Source organism: Vicugna pacos, chromosome 28, assembly GCF_048564905.1.
Source record: "Vicugna pacos chromosome 28, VicPac4, whole genome shotgun sequence".
Classification (NCBI taxonomy): Eukaryota; Metazoa; Chordata; class Mammalia; order Artiodactyla; family Camelidae; genus Vicugna; species Vicugna pacos.
In genome coordinates, this window is record NC_133014.1 from 8,120,299 (window position 1) to 8,136,961 (window position 16,663).

The following is a 16,663-nucleotide window of genomic DNA, read 5'->3' on the forward strand; positions in this document are numbered from 1 at the left end:
AAATCTTGTTCACATGAGGTGGCATACTAAAATTTCAAAATATGCACCCCAAAAATGCCAAAAATGATACTGAACAAATCAATAAGCAGACCATCAATTCACCTGAGAAGAAACTAATTTTATAAGCTATCTAACAATAACTTTATACTAATTGCGATTAAAATTAATTATGATTAGGTTGGTCAAAGATGTAACTGTCATATAAAAGTAGAACAAATAGATGCGTCATAAGAACACACGGATGAGAAAAAGAATAACGTTTTGAACGATAAAATTAAGTCATGTAAAAAACAGACACTGAAATGGAAAGTTACATGTATTAATTTCATAATGAAAACATCAAGACCAAAACAAACAAAAAATAGCCAGATTCAGAAAACTGAAAAGGAAGGAATTAAGTTAAGCTGAATAGTCAAAGCTCGCTATTTGTCAGACACAAGAATTCACCACGTGGCTTCTAAGCACTCTTCATCGAAGAAAAGGAGTCAGAACAGTGGGTTAAAAAGTGGGTTGACTCAACTTTGAAAACTGAATGAAACTTGCAGAAGTGGAGACAAACAAACAAACACCCCACCATCTCTCAAAATGTCACATAAACTTTCAGAGGAAAAAAAAATCAGTCTCACCAAAATGAAAGACCCTTACATTTTTTATCTCCCCTGGGAAAAAGACTAGAAGTCTATAAATAGCTCTTCAAGTTATCAACTTATGGCTCAATTACAAATCAACACCACAAAATATTTTACAACACTGTAACATTTCACCAGGATCTGCTTGACTCCTGATGGAAGGGACTAAAAGAAAACCCAGTGCTTTTAAACAATCTTCTACCTCCCTCTTTCGTGGATTTGGATCTCATGCCTTGCGTGGCCATCGCGGACTTCGGTGTGGTAGGAGTTCAAATTTGGCTCGTGTGCACCCACTCTCATTCCTTTCTGTGTGCAGATTTAGGGAAAGACAAAGTCATGCTCCACACCTTCAGTATGTGGTCTTAGGTTTTACAACATGATGGTCAGGTGGAGGTCCCACAGGATATTCTCTTTATGATGTCAAATTTAGTGTGACTATGAGGTCATAAGGGGCATTCTTGGGGGTTCACAATCATGGCCGCCCAGCTTCTGTGTGGACACAAGTGGGGAGGAGACTGTGGTTAATAGGAAATGACACTCTGTTTGAGAGGCGATGAAACCACCTGGTCACAACTCCTTAGAAAATGTTTTACTTATGACCTCTTATAATGCAAATCAAGCATTACCAACTAATGGAGGACCCCTTTCGGCAATATTTGATAACAAAAGGGAGCCTCAAGGTATTACCTATTTCTATTCTCTTGAGGTTAACCTAGAAGCCTTACCAAATTCATGATAATCACAACAAAGGAGGAGGGAGAGCATGTGGGGCAGGGCGCTACCTACCCACAGGTTTGTGATGAGAATTTATCATGCCACAAAAGGCACGGAGCACAAGGGCCCGCGGTGGGATGCACTTGGAAGAATGTACATCCTCTTCCTTGGCTTTGCTTTCTAGAGTCAGAAGACTAGTCTGCTCTCCAGAAGAACAAGACTGTCACTGCTCTTTTATTTTTCCCTTCTTGGAAACCACTCGACACTTTTCTGTCTCTCAGCCCCCCGTAGTTTAGTCCTGTCAACTTGACTTTATAAACAGCCCTGGATCCATCCCCAGTGTTGTCACCTGGGTGCTAGCCACCTAATCCTTGCTTCCTAACTGCCCCCAGCATCCCAGCCTCGGACCTCTCCAACTGTTCCCCACATGGCAGCCAAAGCCCACCCTGATCTTCTCTCTCTCCTCCGCTAAAAACCCTTCCGTTTCCCTCAGGACGACCTTCAAAAGATCCTTAACTCAACCAAGGTCCTTCCTTCACTAGCTTTCACACCTTTCTCCAGTCAGACTAAATGTTCTTTGGAATGATGAATTTTCTCTGACCCTTAGATTCCCCCCCGCCCCCCAACATTCCCACTCTGCCTAGGTCGGTCCTCTCCACCTCATCAGCTTCTCAACTCCTCCTCCCTGGGGTCCGCACCTGGACTGAACAGAACCCCCAGGTCTGAACTCTCCAGGCCAGGTCCCAAGCCTTCTCTGACAATGAAGCTGGTAGGGGCCCCCTGGGCATCTTCACTCTGCACTTCCCACCCATTACGTTTAACTAGAACTTCGTATTTTAACTGCTGTTTCCTTCATGAGACTGTAAGTTGCTATTGGGCAGGAATTTGGCAGTCTTGTTTGGCTGTATTCTAGAGCCCAGCTCAGGGCCTGCATACAGTAGGCATGTAATATTTATTGAATATTTTTATAATTAAAGCCAGCATTTATTGAGTGCTTGCCAAATGCTGTCTATTAAATGCATTACTTCTTTTATATACTACCTATCTATCTATCTATCTATCTATCTATCTATCTATCTACCTATAGTATATTACATATCCTGTAACAGTCTCTGAGTAAGTATGTTATCATCTCCAGACTACAGATATATTGCATCCATCCTGGAGAGCAGACTTCTAAGTGCTGGGGTGAGTTACTGTTTTCTTCTTCCAAATATGAGGGGAAGACCAGTTGAATAAGAATAAGATTTCACATCTGCATACTATTTTTGGGGTTTTCAAAGTATCTCTATACTCGCAGAATAGAGCTTATCCACAAATATTATACATGGTTCCTCTTAGGAACAAGGCTGTCCTTGGGGATATAAATGAGTGGAACCATATAATCTACTTGGAAGGTGGATTTGGTTTACCCTGCCAAAAATTTAAAGGTACACATCCTTTGGGTCTAGCAGTCCATCTATCACAAAGATAGACTTGTCCGCGTGCCCAAAAATCTCTGTCCAAGAAAATCCATCACAGGATTGTCTGTAATAAGGAAAAGAAGGACATAATGTAAATGTCCATTAATAATGCAACCAACAAAAATGAGACAGACCCATATCTACACACACAGAAAGGTCTCGAAGATATAATTTTGAAAGATAAAATAGCAAATCCATATGGTATTGCCTTATTAGAATTGTTCTCTATATTTAAATTGTTATGTGTATATATGTATAAATAATGTATATATATGTGTGCACACATATGTATTTGTGTGTCTGTGTGTGTAGGAAAAGGACTGGAAAGCTATTCACCAAACTATTCAGAGTGTTTCCTTCATAACTAAGAGTGGTGGAGAGAGCTTTCCCATTTCCCTCTAAAGACTTCTATACGGTCATTCTGTACTGAGAATGTATTCGTATATTACTTATCAAATAGAAATAAACCACTAAATAAACTAAAAATCATTTCCTTTACACTTACACCGTTTTACCACTTACTCTCAATCTGTTTTTCTTAACTTTTTCCCCCCAGCATATCATTAACGTATGTCCAGAGTTGAAAGTACTACAACAAAAATGAGAAGTTATACAAACAAACCCACCAAGTCACTAACAATCTCATCCCTCAGATGAACACTAGTATCACTTTGGTAAAAGAGCAAAGGGTAACCAAATGAACATACTGTCTATGCGGTTTTGTGCCCTGAGTTTTTCACTTCGCATTATTTTGAGAGCTTTCCCCCATGGCATTATTTATTCTTCAGAAACATGACATTCCATAAATGTACGATCTTCCATCACATGGATGTACCTACTAGACATTTAGGCTGTTTTCAACTTTCTCTCTGTTAGATATAAGGCAACAGTAATTATTCACTGAACATGCTCTTCAGTATTTCTGATTATTTCCTTCTGGAGATTATGGAATATCTACATATGGATTTGCTGAAGGAAAGGTTGTAAGCCCTTAACACCTCTGAATATATTGCCAAGGTTACACCAATTCATACTCTCCCCAGCAGGATGTAAAAGTTCTAATTTCATCCTATTTTTTGCTATCACTATTTTACTATTATTTTTAACCTTACAAATTTGATAATGGGGGAAGCTGTCTAATTGTTTTTTCAATTTGCATTTTTTTCAAAATTGCATACATTTGGTTATCAGTTAGAAATATTTTTGTATGTGGTTCTGACTTTTTTTTTTCCTTTAGATTTTCCACTGGGATATTTATCATTTTCTCATTCCTCTATGATATGGGTGCATATGTTTGCGTGTGTACCGAGTGCTGACTTACATACACACATACCACGTGCACTTGTTGCCTTACACGGATACAAACACAAACACATATACTGAAGATATTACTCCTATAACTCTTTCTTGTATATGTTATCAATATTTGTCTGAGATCTGCCTTTTTTTATTTATATGGTTTATGCAAAAATAACATTTTAATTTTTAATAACATTTAATTTTAATAACATTTTAATATAAATCTTTCCTTTGATTTTATGTGTTTGCTTTCCTAACTTCTCATATTTGTGTTTTGAGAATTTACTTTTCAATGTATCTCAGGTTGTTGGGACGCTTAGAAGGAGACGTGATAAGCACAGCAAAATTCTATTTCTGGGGAGAGTTCACTAAATATATTTTCTTTCAAATAAAACTCAAGAATATTCATAAAATAAATGCAGAGAATATGAGAAGCTGTCACCACACTTCCTAGATGAAATAAATCAGTGTTCAGTTTCCTGCTGCTGGAAAAAGACAAGTTCAAGTGATTAGCTGGTATCTGACTAATCAGGTTAGTGTTCACTGGAGGTTTAAACAGAATCTGCCAGTCACAAGGTCACAGCCAGGGACAGGACTGCTCACCCTGAGGCAAAGTCATCAGGAACCCCAGTCTAGGAGATCACACACCCAACTTCCTGAACAGGAATTGCTGGTCATGTCAAACCAGGATGCATGTTGAACTCCATGGGTATAATTGCTTAAATGTGACCAGTAGAAAGAGTCCACCACTTCATCTGCTTCTTCCAAATACATCAAATCTCAGCTTTTATAAGACCAGTTAGATAAAGCCCCTTTTAAAAAAAAAAGTTTTCCTGCCTTTAATTTTTCTCAACTTTTTATTGTGGAAAAATCCAAATACATAAAAAAGCAGAGAGAATAGTAGAATGAGCCTCCTCCTACTCAATATTCTTATTATCCAAATTTAGCAATTAACAGCTCATGGCCCATCTTGCTTTATCTACTCCTCCCTTCCTCCCAACTACCCCCACCCCCAGATTATATGGAAGCAAATCCCAAATATCCTTCATTTCCTCTGTAAATATTTCAGTATGAGATAAGGTCTTTGAAGGATATTATTTCTTATTTAAATCATTCATTGCTGCTATATTTGCCAGGAAGCATCAAGGTCCAATCCTCATACAGAGTTTCTTTTGTGTTCCTCATCCTCGTGCAGTCTGACTGCTGCTCCCCTGGCTCTGTTCTTGCTCAGGGCAAGTGTCTTCCGGTTGCCCAACTCAAGGCAAACTTTACTGTACCTACGGGCCCTCCTCCACAGTAACCCTACCACACCCTCCTACTGGAAGCTCTTTCTCTCCTTAGATCTAGGACAGGACTCTCACTCTGATGACTCACTCTCAGTCTCTCTCCCAACCACTCTCTTTCTCTGTGTCTCTGTCTCTGTCTCTGCTTCTCTCTCCATCCCTCTTTCTCTGTCTTTTTCCTTTGGAGACTTTTGTGATTAAAAAGATGCCACCGTATTCAGGAAAAAAAGATAAGCAAAAGAAAGACAGACTCTCTCACGTGTTCTCCTTGTCCTTTGATACTGAATGACATTCACTCATGACTCTGACCTAGAGGCTTCTCAGACATTTCTGCAGCTCCACACTGCCACCCATCACAACCAGCCATGAATTGCCAAGCCAACAAAGGCCAATTTCTTCTCAGCTTAGAAGCCAAAATGCTTAAGATATTCTCTCTCTCCTTTTTACTGCCTTTGCAAATAATTTTTTTCCCAATGGCTGAAATCCATTACAACTACACAAGACACTCAATGGACTACTTTTATTTAAGGTGGAAATGAAAAGCACCTTAAGCAGAGCACATACAGAAAATCAGTTTTACCTCATCAAAGACCTTGGAAACGACATGCTTGTCGAGGATGGGGACGTAGGTGGGGTTGTGGGGGACCGCTGTCACTGACAAAGCATCCATGATGGTGAGCTTCTTGGCGGCCAAGCCATGGGTCTTGAGCCAGTCTGCTGAAGACATCTCTGAAGAACTAAGAACACAAGACTCTGATGTTTTAAAACTTCTATCAAACAAAAACATAACAAAGCTGTTCTAGGAAAACTTCAAGCACTCACTCTTGGTCAGAAACTTGGCTTTCTTCTCGGGTCAATCTCTCTAATGTCTTGTCATCGGGAAACTCATTTGTCAGCAGGAGGCCCATTTCTGTGGAAAGGGAAATGGCGGCTGTATGATTTCCTCATCTGTGGGGTTCATATCACAATACAAACCACTCCACACTTATCTCTGAGTTCAGCTGTGACTGAGGGCTAATAAATGGACGATATTTTGGAGAACACTGATCTGTCGGTGCGGGTTCTCAGGTGAGATTCATTCGCAGTTGACACTAAAGACCAGCGAGTGGGTGAGCAGGGGTACTACTCTTGTTTCCCTCATCTGCCGCACCCCGTACCCACTGAGATCTCTCCCCATGGAAGGATGAGACACACTCATCCCCTCTGTCTCCAGAAAACACATCTTTAACATGTTAAACAAAAACACCACCTACCACTGATCGTTCAGAGTTGCCCTCATTAGACTCCCCCTAAATTACACAGGAGAGCCTTGTTCATTTCAGTTTTTGACAGTTCCCCCTCACCCACCCATAATTCCTCAGCTCTGTGTGGAAGACTGAAATCCCTATTAGGTCCTGTTTAGTTGTAGGTTCAGATTTTCACATTACTATTCAGAGTTTTATGTGTATATCCTTACATAAGCTTGGATTTATAGATGAAAGGAATATTAGCCAGTAGAATCAGCGGCATCTAGACGGACGGGTGTTTGGGAGAGAGCTGGTTAAATGCCTGAGAAATCATACTCTAATCATCAGATGACAAGCCCTTTAAAGGACAGTGCGTGTAGCAGACGTAGGAGAGACGGCAGGTTAACTGCAACTGAGGAAAAGCCATCACATCAATCAGCACTGAAGAACACAAGGTTTGATTAAGCTATGACCCATAACAACAAGGAGCAAATTTGTCATTCAGGTGCTTCCTACTGCTTAGGGGATTGAGTGTGTGTGTGTGTGCGCGCGCGCGCGCGTGTGTGTGTGTGTTTAGCTGGGGCTGATTATTTATCAACTCTTTGAAACGTAGGGAAAAGAACTACAGGAATTAAATGTCTAGAAATTTCCTATTTTAAGAATAATGATCTTTATCAATAGTAATAAAAATCGAGTGGAAAAGTCACATTTTCCTCACATTTAGCTGCCAAAAGGCTGACAATATGGATCAGAGAGGGGCTCATCCGATGGCACCTCTTGTGAATGAAGGGAAGAAAATAAACCAGCCATGAAGTATTAGGTTTTACAATTCAAACCACGGAGTGGTGACAGGCATTACCACCACTGCCGCAGTTATGTGAGAGCCACGGTGTGTTGACCACTCAGGCACGACAGAGGCACGTCTGGCCCTAAGAAAATCCAGTTCACTAAAGGAAGCAGACCTAATTTACCAGGGAGCCCTCTGAAGGGGAATAAATTTGGACTCACTTAAAAATGGTTTGTTTCCCCCCAAAGTATCTCTCCCCAGCTCTTCTAGGAGCAGACACACTGGGCTCAGGGGGGACAGCCCGGGCTTCCTGACACAGAGACCCTCGCTGGCTTGCCTTTGTCACCTGGCATGTTCCTGCCGGCATCAGATGGGCCATCCTTCCTCCCACTGCAAACTGAGCTTCTAAGGGCAGACATCTGACTTCTGAGCAGGCTGGTTTTGGTTGGTTCTGTGGGTAACACAGGGAGAAGGGTTAAAGGAATTTGGAATGGAAGGAGGTACTTGATGAGATGCAAATATCTCCTTGGACCCTATTTTAAAAAAAAAGCCGGTTCAGTTTCCCAAGCCTCGAGGGATAGTTCTGCCACCAAGGAAATGCTGCAGTAAGGGCTTATGCCACTGATCTGAGCTCCAGCTCCACCCCTCTTGGACAGAAACCTGCTTCCAAGCTCATTCAGGTTGTCGGCAGAATTTATTTCCTTGCAGTTGCAGGTCTGAGGTCCCGTTTCCTTGCTGGCTGTCAGTCGGGGGCTGGGGGGGGGGGAGTCTGTCAGCTCCTTAAGCACCCACATTCCTACTCACTGGCCCCCTCCACCTTCAAGCCAGCAATGGCACACTCATTCTCCTAGGGCTCCAAGTCTCTCTAACTTCCTCTTCTGCCACCAGCTGGAAAAAGCCCTTGCTGTTAGGGGCTCCTGTGAGTACACCGGGCTCTCCCAGACAACCCTGGCTTGGGGCCACATAACACAACCACGGAAGTGATGCCTTATCATATTCCCAGGTTGCGGGGTTTAGAGTGGGACGTCATCAGAAGACCGTTTAAGAGACTCTGCCAACCTCAGTTGCTGTCCAGAACTTTGTATTATTTTCTACCCTCTGTTGAGTCCCCTCAACTAGCAAGTAGACACTTAGCAAATATTGACATTTAATCCGTGTGCTCTAGAGGATAATGACTTTGCACCAAAACATGCCGATTACTTTTCCTACGTGATGACAGAAACTGCACTAATTATAAAAGTGTTCTGTACTTCACAATCCAGAAGCCTTATGTATACCCCAAGGCTTTATGTCATATTCATAAATGAAATGCGTCCTATTTTCTACAAGAAGGGACTTATCCTCTCTTACAAGAAATTAGATAATTAGTGTGAAAATTAGCTAATGATTTGCAAATTGTCTTATGCACAGAAAGGTAAGGAGTGTGCTATGTGCTATTCCTTGCTTTTCTAGGCAACAAATAGGGTGATTCCTATTTTGGTTGCCTCTATAACAAAGAATTAAGAAGGATAAATTTTCTTGGGAGCTATGTCTGTGAGCAAAAGAGACAAATGATACATACAGGAGAGCTGAACTCCTGCCCTTCACTACACGGGCAAGCCACCTTGATCAAAATCATTGGGCAAAAACAAGAGGTGTGTCAAAATGAAAGTGAAATTTAGCCCCAAAAGTCCCCAAGCACAAAAACTGTACTATTCGCAAACTCTGCAAATAATGAATAAAGACATTTACCTGGCAGTGGATTCAAGCATTTAACTACTCCCCCGGCTCTGTACAGTCAGTCCCCACATTTCATCACTCTACCACATTAAAAATTGAAATGGAATAAAAATTCAGCACAGGGATGCCTACCAACAGCAACAATCCAAAATCTAAGGGAAATGGTAGAAGTGACAAAAGGCCATTAAAACATTCAGGACGAATAGCAAGCAGCATTTCTAGCAGAACTCAGGTTTACTGGAATGGGCGGGCAGAACTCAGAGAAGGGATGCTGCCATACAAGTGGCCAGTATGGGAATCCTCTTTGTCCCCATGGGCCCAAGACATTCTTCCCTTGACCAGAGATATCAGAACAAGTAGACAGATCATGCAAGAAACCAAGCTACAGCAAACAGCTCTTCGTTCTTATGGGTTTGAGGCTTTCCTCTCCTGCCCAGAGACACAGGGACACTCAAGAGACTGTGTGTGTGGTGGGGGAAGCCACCACTACCCCCTCTGCCAGCACTGAGAGACATCCAGCATCCTGGCTCTCTCAGGCAGCACCAGCAGGGACCAGGAGGAGCCCCAGTGACACCAGAAAATCAAGCATCAAAATAATACCATGAAGGCCGTGAAAAGGAAATTGCCATTGGAACCGGAGCTCACAAAAGCAGGCCAAGGCCTATGTGCTAACTTTAAACAGGACAACTACTTCCTAAAATAAAAGACTTAAATAGCACCCAGGGTCCCTAACATAACAGACAAAATGCTCAGGATACTGTAAGAAAATCACCTATCGTATCAAGAACCAATAAAATCTCACTTTAATTAAGAAAAAGCAGTCAAATGGTGCCAGTACCATAATGAATCACAAGTTAAAATTATCTGACAAGGATTTCAGAGAAGCCATTAGAAAAACGCTTCAACGATTAATTATGAATTTTCTTCAAACAAATGAACAATCAGAAAATCTCAGCTAAGAAACGAAGTTATAAACATTTCTCGGTGAAAACTGCAGAACTGAAAAATAAAACAACAGAAACAAAAAACTTGTTCAATGAACTCAGTAGCAGAGTGAAAATGACAGAAATACAATGAAAAAAGACACAGCGCCTCAGGGATCTGTAGAATAATAACAAAATATCCGCCATTCATATCTTCCAAGTCCCAAAAGGACAAGGAGAAAAAAAAGTGGGACTGGGAGACCATTCGAAAAAATAATAGTCGAAAACTTCCCCAATTTGGCGGAAGACAAAACACGTGGATCAAGAAGCTGAGCAGATCCCAAACAGAATAACCCGAAGAAATCCATGCCAAGATGCATTATAGTTAAACATTTGAAAATTAGAGACCGAAAATCTTGAAAGCAGCTGGGGAGAAAGGATGCATTACATAGAGAGAAGCACCAACTCAAACCACAGCAGATTTCTCACTTACAGGGCAGGAGGCCCGAGGAAGAGGCACATTTTCCAACTACAGAAAAAACAATCACCTGCAAATTCTGAATATGGCAAAAATGTCCTTCAGGAATGAAGAGAAAATAAAAACATCCCCAGACGAAGAAAAAGTAAAAAATAATTGTGGGTGGCAGATCTATCCTTTAAGACTAAACACAGGAAGTTCTTCAAACAGAAAGGAAATGATAAAAGAAGGAATTTGGGGGAATCAGAAAGGAAGAAAGAAAAAAAGAGAACAAAAATACAGTAAATGCAATCGATTACACTTTCCTCATGAGCTTTATAAATCATATTTGATGATTTTAATAAAAATTATAGCACCACCTGATACTTAAGACAATGATATTTAAAACTGGGGAAGGTAAAGAAACCTAAATTGAAGTAAGATTTCCAAACTCACATAAAATGGTAAAATGTTGATACCAGAAGACTGTTAAAAGTCACATATATAAGCTGTTATACCCAGAGAAACCATTACAAAACCAAAGAGTTACACTCAAAAGCACTGCAAATAAACCAAAACTATACACTGAGACCAAGTAGGAGATATGCCAGACATACAAGCCTGCTCCAACATTTGAAAGCGATCAGTGTAATCTACCATATCAACAGATTAAAAAAGAAAAATCAGATGATGTATCAACTGACACAGAAAAAGCATTTGACAAAATCCAGTACTCAATTCATGATAAAAACTCTCAGAAAACTGGGAATGAGAGGAACTTCCTCAACTTGATAAAGAATATCTATAAAAAAACCTATAGCTAAAATCATACTTATGGTGAAAGACTAAATATCTTTCCCCCTTAAGACCAGGAGAAAGGCAAGGATGCGCGGTCTCATCACTCTTACGAAGCACAGTGCTGGAAGTTCCAGCTTCTGCAACAAGGCAAGAAAAAGAAATAAAGCCAGAAAGACTGGAAAGGAAGATAACATTGTCCCAACTTGCAGATAACATACTGTCCATGTGGAAAATGGTAAGGAATACACACACACACACACACACACACACCCCAAACCAACCAACCAACCAACCAAACAAAAAACAAAAAACAAAAAAAAAATTCCTAGAACCACTAAATGAGTTCTGTAAGATTTTCAGTTATGGGATCAACACACAAAATCAATCTCATTTTGATATACTAACAATGAGCATATGGAAACCTATATTTAAAAACCAATACCATTTATAATTATTCCACATAAAATGAAATAATTAGGTATACACTTAACAAAACCTGTATAGGAGGCATAAGCTGAAAACGCTGCTGTAAAACATCAAAGGAGACTTAAATATACAGTCACGTTCATGGGTCATGTTCCTGGGTAATGGCACGTTCAGAGGCTGGATGAATCAACATCGTAGAGACGTCAGTTGTTCTCCGATTGACCTATAGGTTTAATTCATTTCCAACTGAAATCTCAGAGAGGCTTTTTAATAAACATAGACAAATATATTCTAAAATTTAAGCATAAATTTCAGGCCCTCAAATAGCTAAAATAATTTTGCAAAAGAAAAATAAAGTTGGAAGAATATTAAAGCTTACCATGCAGCTGCATTAATCAAGACATTGTATCGGTGGAGAGATACACACATAGGTCAATGAAACAAAACATGCAATCCAGATTTAACCCACAATGATACGCCCAAATGATTTTTCACAAAGATGCAAAATTAATTCAATGGACTAAGTATAGCCTTTCCAACAAAAGGTGCTGAAGCAACAGGTATAGGTTAAAAAAGAACCTTGATCTAAACCTCACACCTCATACAAAATTAACTCAAGTGGATCATGGGCTTCAATGTAAAATATAAAACTACAAAAATTGTAGGAAGAAAATGTAAAAGCAAACTTCAGGAATTCGGACTAGGGAAAGAGTTCTGAGATTTGACACCAAATGCATTATCCATAAAAGGGAAGAGTGATAAACTGGATCTTATCAAAATTAAAAGTTTTTGCTTGGCAGAAGACCCTAATTAGAGGATGAAAAGACAAACTGCAGAACAGTTAAAATAAAAAATAGCGACAATCAATACCAAGTTCTGGTGAGAATGTGGGGAAACCGAATCACTCATTCATTGCTGTGATAATTAAAAATGGCACAGCCACTCTGGCAAATAGTTTGGCAGTTCCTCATAAAACTAAACATTCAATTACTATATGACCCAGTAATTGTACTCCTGGGCATTTATCTTAAAGAAATGAAAAAATTATGTTTGCATAAATATTTATAACTGCTTTCTTTGTAACAGTTCCATAACTGGAAACAGCCCAGATGTGTCCTTCAACAGATGAATGGTTAAACCAAGTCTGGTCCATCCATATCACAGGATACTACTCAGCAATGAAAAGGAATGAACTGTTGATACCTGCAAAAAATTTTGGATGAATCCCCAGGAAAATAAGCTGAGTGAAAAAAGCCAAACCCCAGAGGTTATATACTGTATGATTCTATTTATATAACATTTTGAAATGAACATATCTTAGAAATGGAGAACTCAGTGGTTCCCAAGGGTTGGGAGGGAGATGGGTGTGAGCATAAAAGAGCAATGCAGGGGATCCATGTGGTGATGGAAATATTCTGTATCTTGACTGTGGTAGTGGAAATAAGAAACCACATGTGATAAAAAATCATATAGAAATACACACACACACACACACATACAAATGAACACATGTAAAGCTGGGACAATCTGAGTAAGATCACAGGTTGTATCAATGGCATTATCCTGGCTGAAAAATTGGACTTTTTTCCCCCCAAGATATCACATTTAGGGAAACTAGGTAAAGAGTAGGTATATGGGATCTCTTTGTACTATTTCTCACAACTGCATGTGAATATACAATGAAAATTTCAATTGAAAAAAAACCAGGATTGGGCTTCTTTTAAAATACTATGTGGCTTTGGTTTTGTTCTAACTTCTTGCATTGAAGGAAAACCAGTAATGAGATTTAGGCCATTTTGCTCACTGATACCTGCGTGGAGAACTTTCTTTTTCTGAATCTTTTGACTTGAAAGGTCCTCTATTACTTTCGACATATCTGGGGATGACATTCTTGTTGATTCGACATCAGAACGAGGTTTTGCACATTTTTCTGGGGTTGAAGCCATAGAAAAGATTTCTTTTTGATGCCTGTTTTGATGTAGATAAAAAGTAGACAAAGAAGAAGAAAAGAGACAAAAAGGAGACGGAAACAAAATTTTCATCAAGAAGGCAGAGTTAAATCAATACAATCATGCTGAATGCTGCAAACTTAAGGAAGTGAGCCTCTCCCCTCATATTTAGTTAACAGAAGAATAGCCATTTATGCCTGCTCCCCGCAGAAGGGTGGACAGGAGCCCAGCCCTGGAGTCATTAGATACGGCTCACATTGCAGCTCTGTTGCTGCCCAGCCACGTGACTAAGTGAAGTCACTCAGTCCTCTCTAAACTTTGTCACGCTCCTCATCCATGAACTGCAGGAAATGTCAGCTGGGCACTGACAGAATGGAGCTGATGTGAGGATTAACACAGAGAGAGCCTGCTGTAAACCAGAAAGCATTACACAAATCTTTTTTCTCTAACCAAAGAGTTGAAGAGCTTGCTCTTATAAAAGCCAGGGAAACCCCAGCCTTAGACCCCCCCCCCGCCAGCACCAGATCATGGTGAGCCATTCTGGTGAAGATCTCGGGCCAGGAGGGATCCCCAAAATGCCTGAGTATTTTCCCAGACATGCCTTCTCCGAAGCTTTGAAGCTCTGAACAGGAAGGAGTTTCCAGAACAATCTCCTGTTCCAACACTGGAAAGCACGCTGTCCTCCCTTCACCCCGCACCCCCATGCCTACCCACCCAGTGTTCCCTAATCCTTTGTGCGCACATCCTGTGACAAGGGACCAGGCTTACATTATCTGTGCATCCCAGTTCACCTGGTGCATGATTTGTACTCAATGAATGTTTGAAAAAAGAAAGAAGGGAGAGGAGATTTGGGGTCTATAACATTTTTTCACCTGGTGGAAAGCTCGAACAAAGCGATTTATTTTCAATTATAGCTAAGTGGGTGAATTAACTTTTCCTAATGATACGGAAGTTACACGGATGTATGGAAATATGATATCTGTAGAATGAGGCCCTGCATTTTACTCTTTCCTTTATATTAATTCAGAGCTCTTATTATGTGCCAGGTATGCCTTCATTTAATCCACCCAACAACCCCATGACTACCATTATTCCCATTATAGATGAAGAAACTGAGGCTCAGTGAGGTTAAGTAACTTGCCCAAAGTTAGCTAACGCGTAATGGTGGGAAGCCTGGATTAAAACACTCCTCTGCATAACTCTAGAACCTGACCCTTCCAGCCCCCAAAATATATAAGTATATGTATATAAAACCACTAATACATTTACTAGTCAATCAGTAGCAGATACAGTCAACTGACCACGCCAACTTCTATGCAACAGCTTGTTATTTTGTCCCAGGGTATTTTAGTTTGATTAAGCAAGGGGAAGAAGACAGGTAACGCACCGGCTGAGAGAAGAGAGAAGGCGAGTTACACTGATATGCTGCCCACTTATTGATTCTTAGTTTATTTGCTCAAAATCTCCAGATTTAGATGTATCTGAGCTTTCCCAAACAAATATTTTTTTAAAAAATAGTGCTGTAACATCTCACAAGAGATGCCTGGTATAACACTTCTCTCTGTTTCCTGGTTCCATGCTCATGCCCTGTGCCCACATACATTAAATGCTTAATTTGCTAACAGGAAGACAGTACATTTCAGAGAAGATAAAATCCTGATGAATATGTATTCTCAACTTCTTTCCATCTTGTTATCACTCTTTTAAATAAAAAGACATCTTCTTTTTGGGGTATTTATAGGAAGCTGGCACACTTGATTATCTGTACAATGTGAAATCATTTAAATAAGATGACGTTACATTTTCTGAGTATTGGGGTGGTTTTGATTTTTAAGGACTACTTAGAAACATATTAGAATATAGGGTGGGAAAAGGCCTGAGAAATCATCTATCTTAAATCCTGCCACCATAGCCATCATTTTAAAGATGAGGAAATGGAGGCCTACAGCAACCAACAGGTGTGGAGAGAAGTTAGGGTTGCACCAAGGTCACATGCACAAAGTGAAGTCTGGACCTTGAACCTCTCCAGACCCAGAGTCAAACCTCCTTCACCACATAGCATTCTTGCTCATGCTCTGTCACAGCTTGGACTGGGGGGCCTATCCACACTGGGTGGTGGTAAGCCATCCTCTGGGGCCTGCAGGGATTTCAGAACTTATATAGAGAAGTGAATACATGGCCTCTGTAAGCCAAGAGTTACTAAATTATTAGATTCTGACTTGCCTTTGCTTAAACAAAATTCCTAACGCAATCATGCTATGTGATTCTTCAACAGAAATCTCACAAAGTATTGCAGAAAGAAGTGGCAAGGAGAGCAAACAGAGCACCCGAGTGGACACCCTGCAAGGGGCGACTGGGCTCGTTGGCATGCGCACCTGTCTCCATCCTTTTCGCTGTTGTACCACCAGTCCATGACCAAGGACTCTGAATAAAGGTCTTGTACCTTCTCCAGGTCACTACATCCCTGCTCCATTTCCTTAATTAAAAGAGCCAGGTCTTCATTCTGCCAAAATAATAAATGAGTACATTACGAGATTGTATGAGAGTTCAAATTTCAAACATTTCTAACAGGAAGCCAACTGTATCAGGAAATGAAGAATCTGAAGAATTTCATGCAGTTCTTATATTGTTCTATTTTTAAACAGCCTAACTGAGGTATAATTCACTTATAGTAAAATAAACTGAATGTATGTAAAGTGTACCACTTGAATAGTTTTGACATTCAAGCCTGTGAAATCATCACTGCAATCAAGATACTAACACATCCACTATCCCCCAAAGTTTCCTGGTGTCCCATTGTAAATCTGCCCTCCCTCTTACCTCTTCCCCCAAGCAACTACTCATCTGCTTTCTGTCCCTGTATATTAGTTTCAATTTTCTGGAATTTTATTTAAATGGAATCGTACAGTATACACCCCTTTTCTTTTTTTGTTTTTGGTCAATAGTACATTCATTTTTATGGCTGAGTAGTATTCTACCATGTACCAAAA

General features: G+C 40.2%; 1 protein-coding gene and 1 long non-coding RNA gene across 2 annotated transcripts in view; one reads left to right on the plus strand and one right to left on the minus strand.

Moving 5' to 3' along the window:
- LOC140689982 (von Willebrand factor A domain-containing protein 3B-like) overlaps positions 1 to 16,663 on the minus strand; it is a 72,223-nt gene that overhangs the window by 34,332 nt on the left and 21,228 nt on the right. Inside the window, 5 exon segments of the mRNA XM_072951356.1 lie at positions 5,969 to 6,125; positions 6,211 to 6,298; positions 7,748 to 7,852; positions 13,535 to 13,692; positions 16,049 to 16,176. Coding sequence (XP_072807457.1) covers positions 5,969 to 6,125; positions 6,211 to 6,298; positions 7,748 to 7,852; positions 13,535 to 13,692; positions 16,049 to 16,176 — 636 coding nt within the window.
- On the plus strand, positions 1,131 to 16,169 carry LOC140689983 (uncharacterized). Its single transcript, XR_012065134.1, has 3 exons — positions 1,131 to 1,309; positions 2,482 to 2,531; positions 15,949 to 16,169. It is a non-coding gene; the product is annotated as an uncharacterized lncRNA (long non-coding RNA).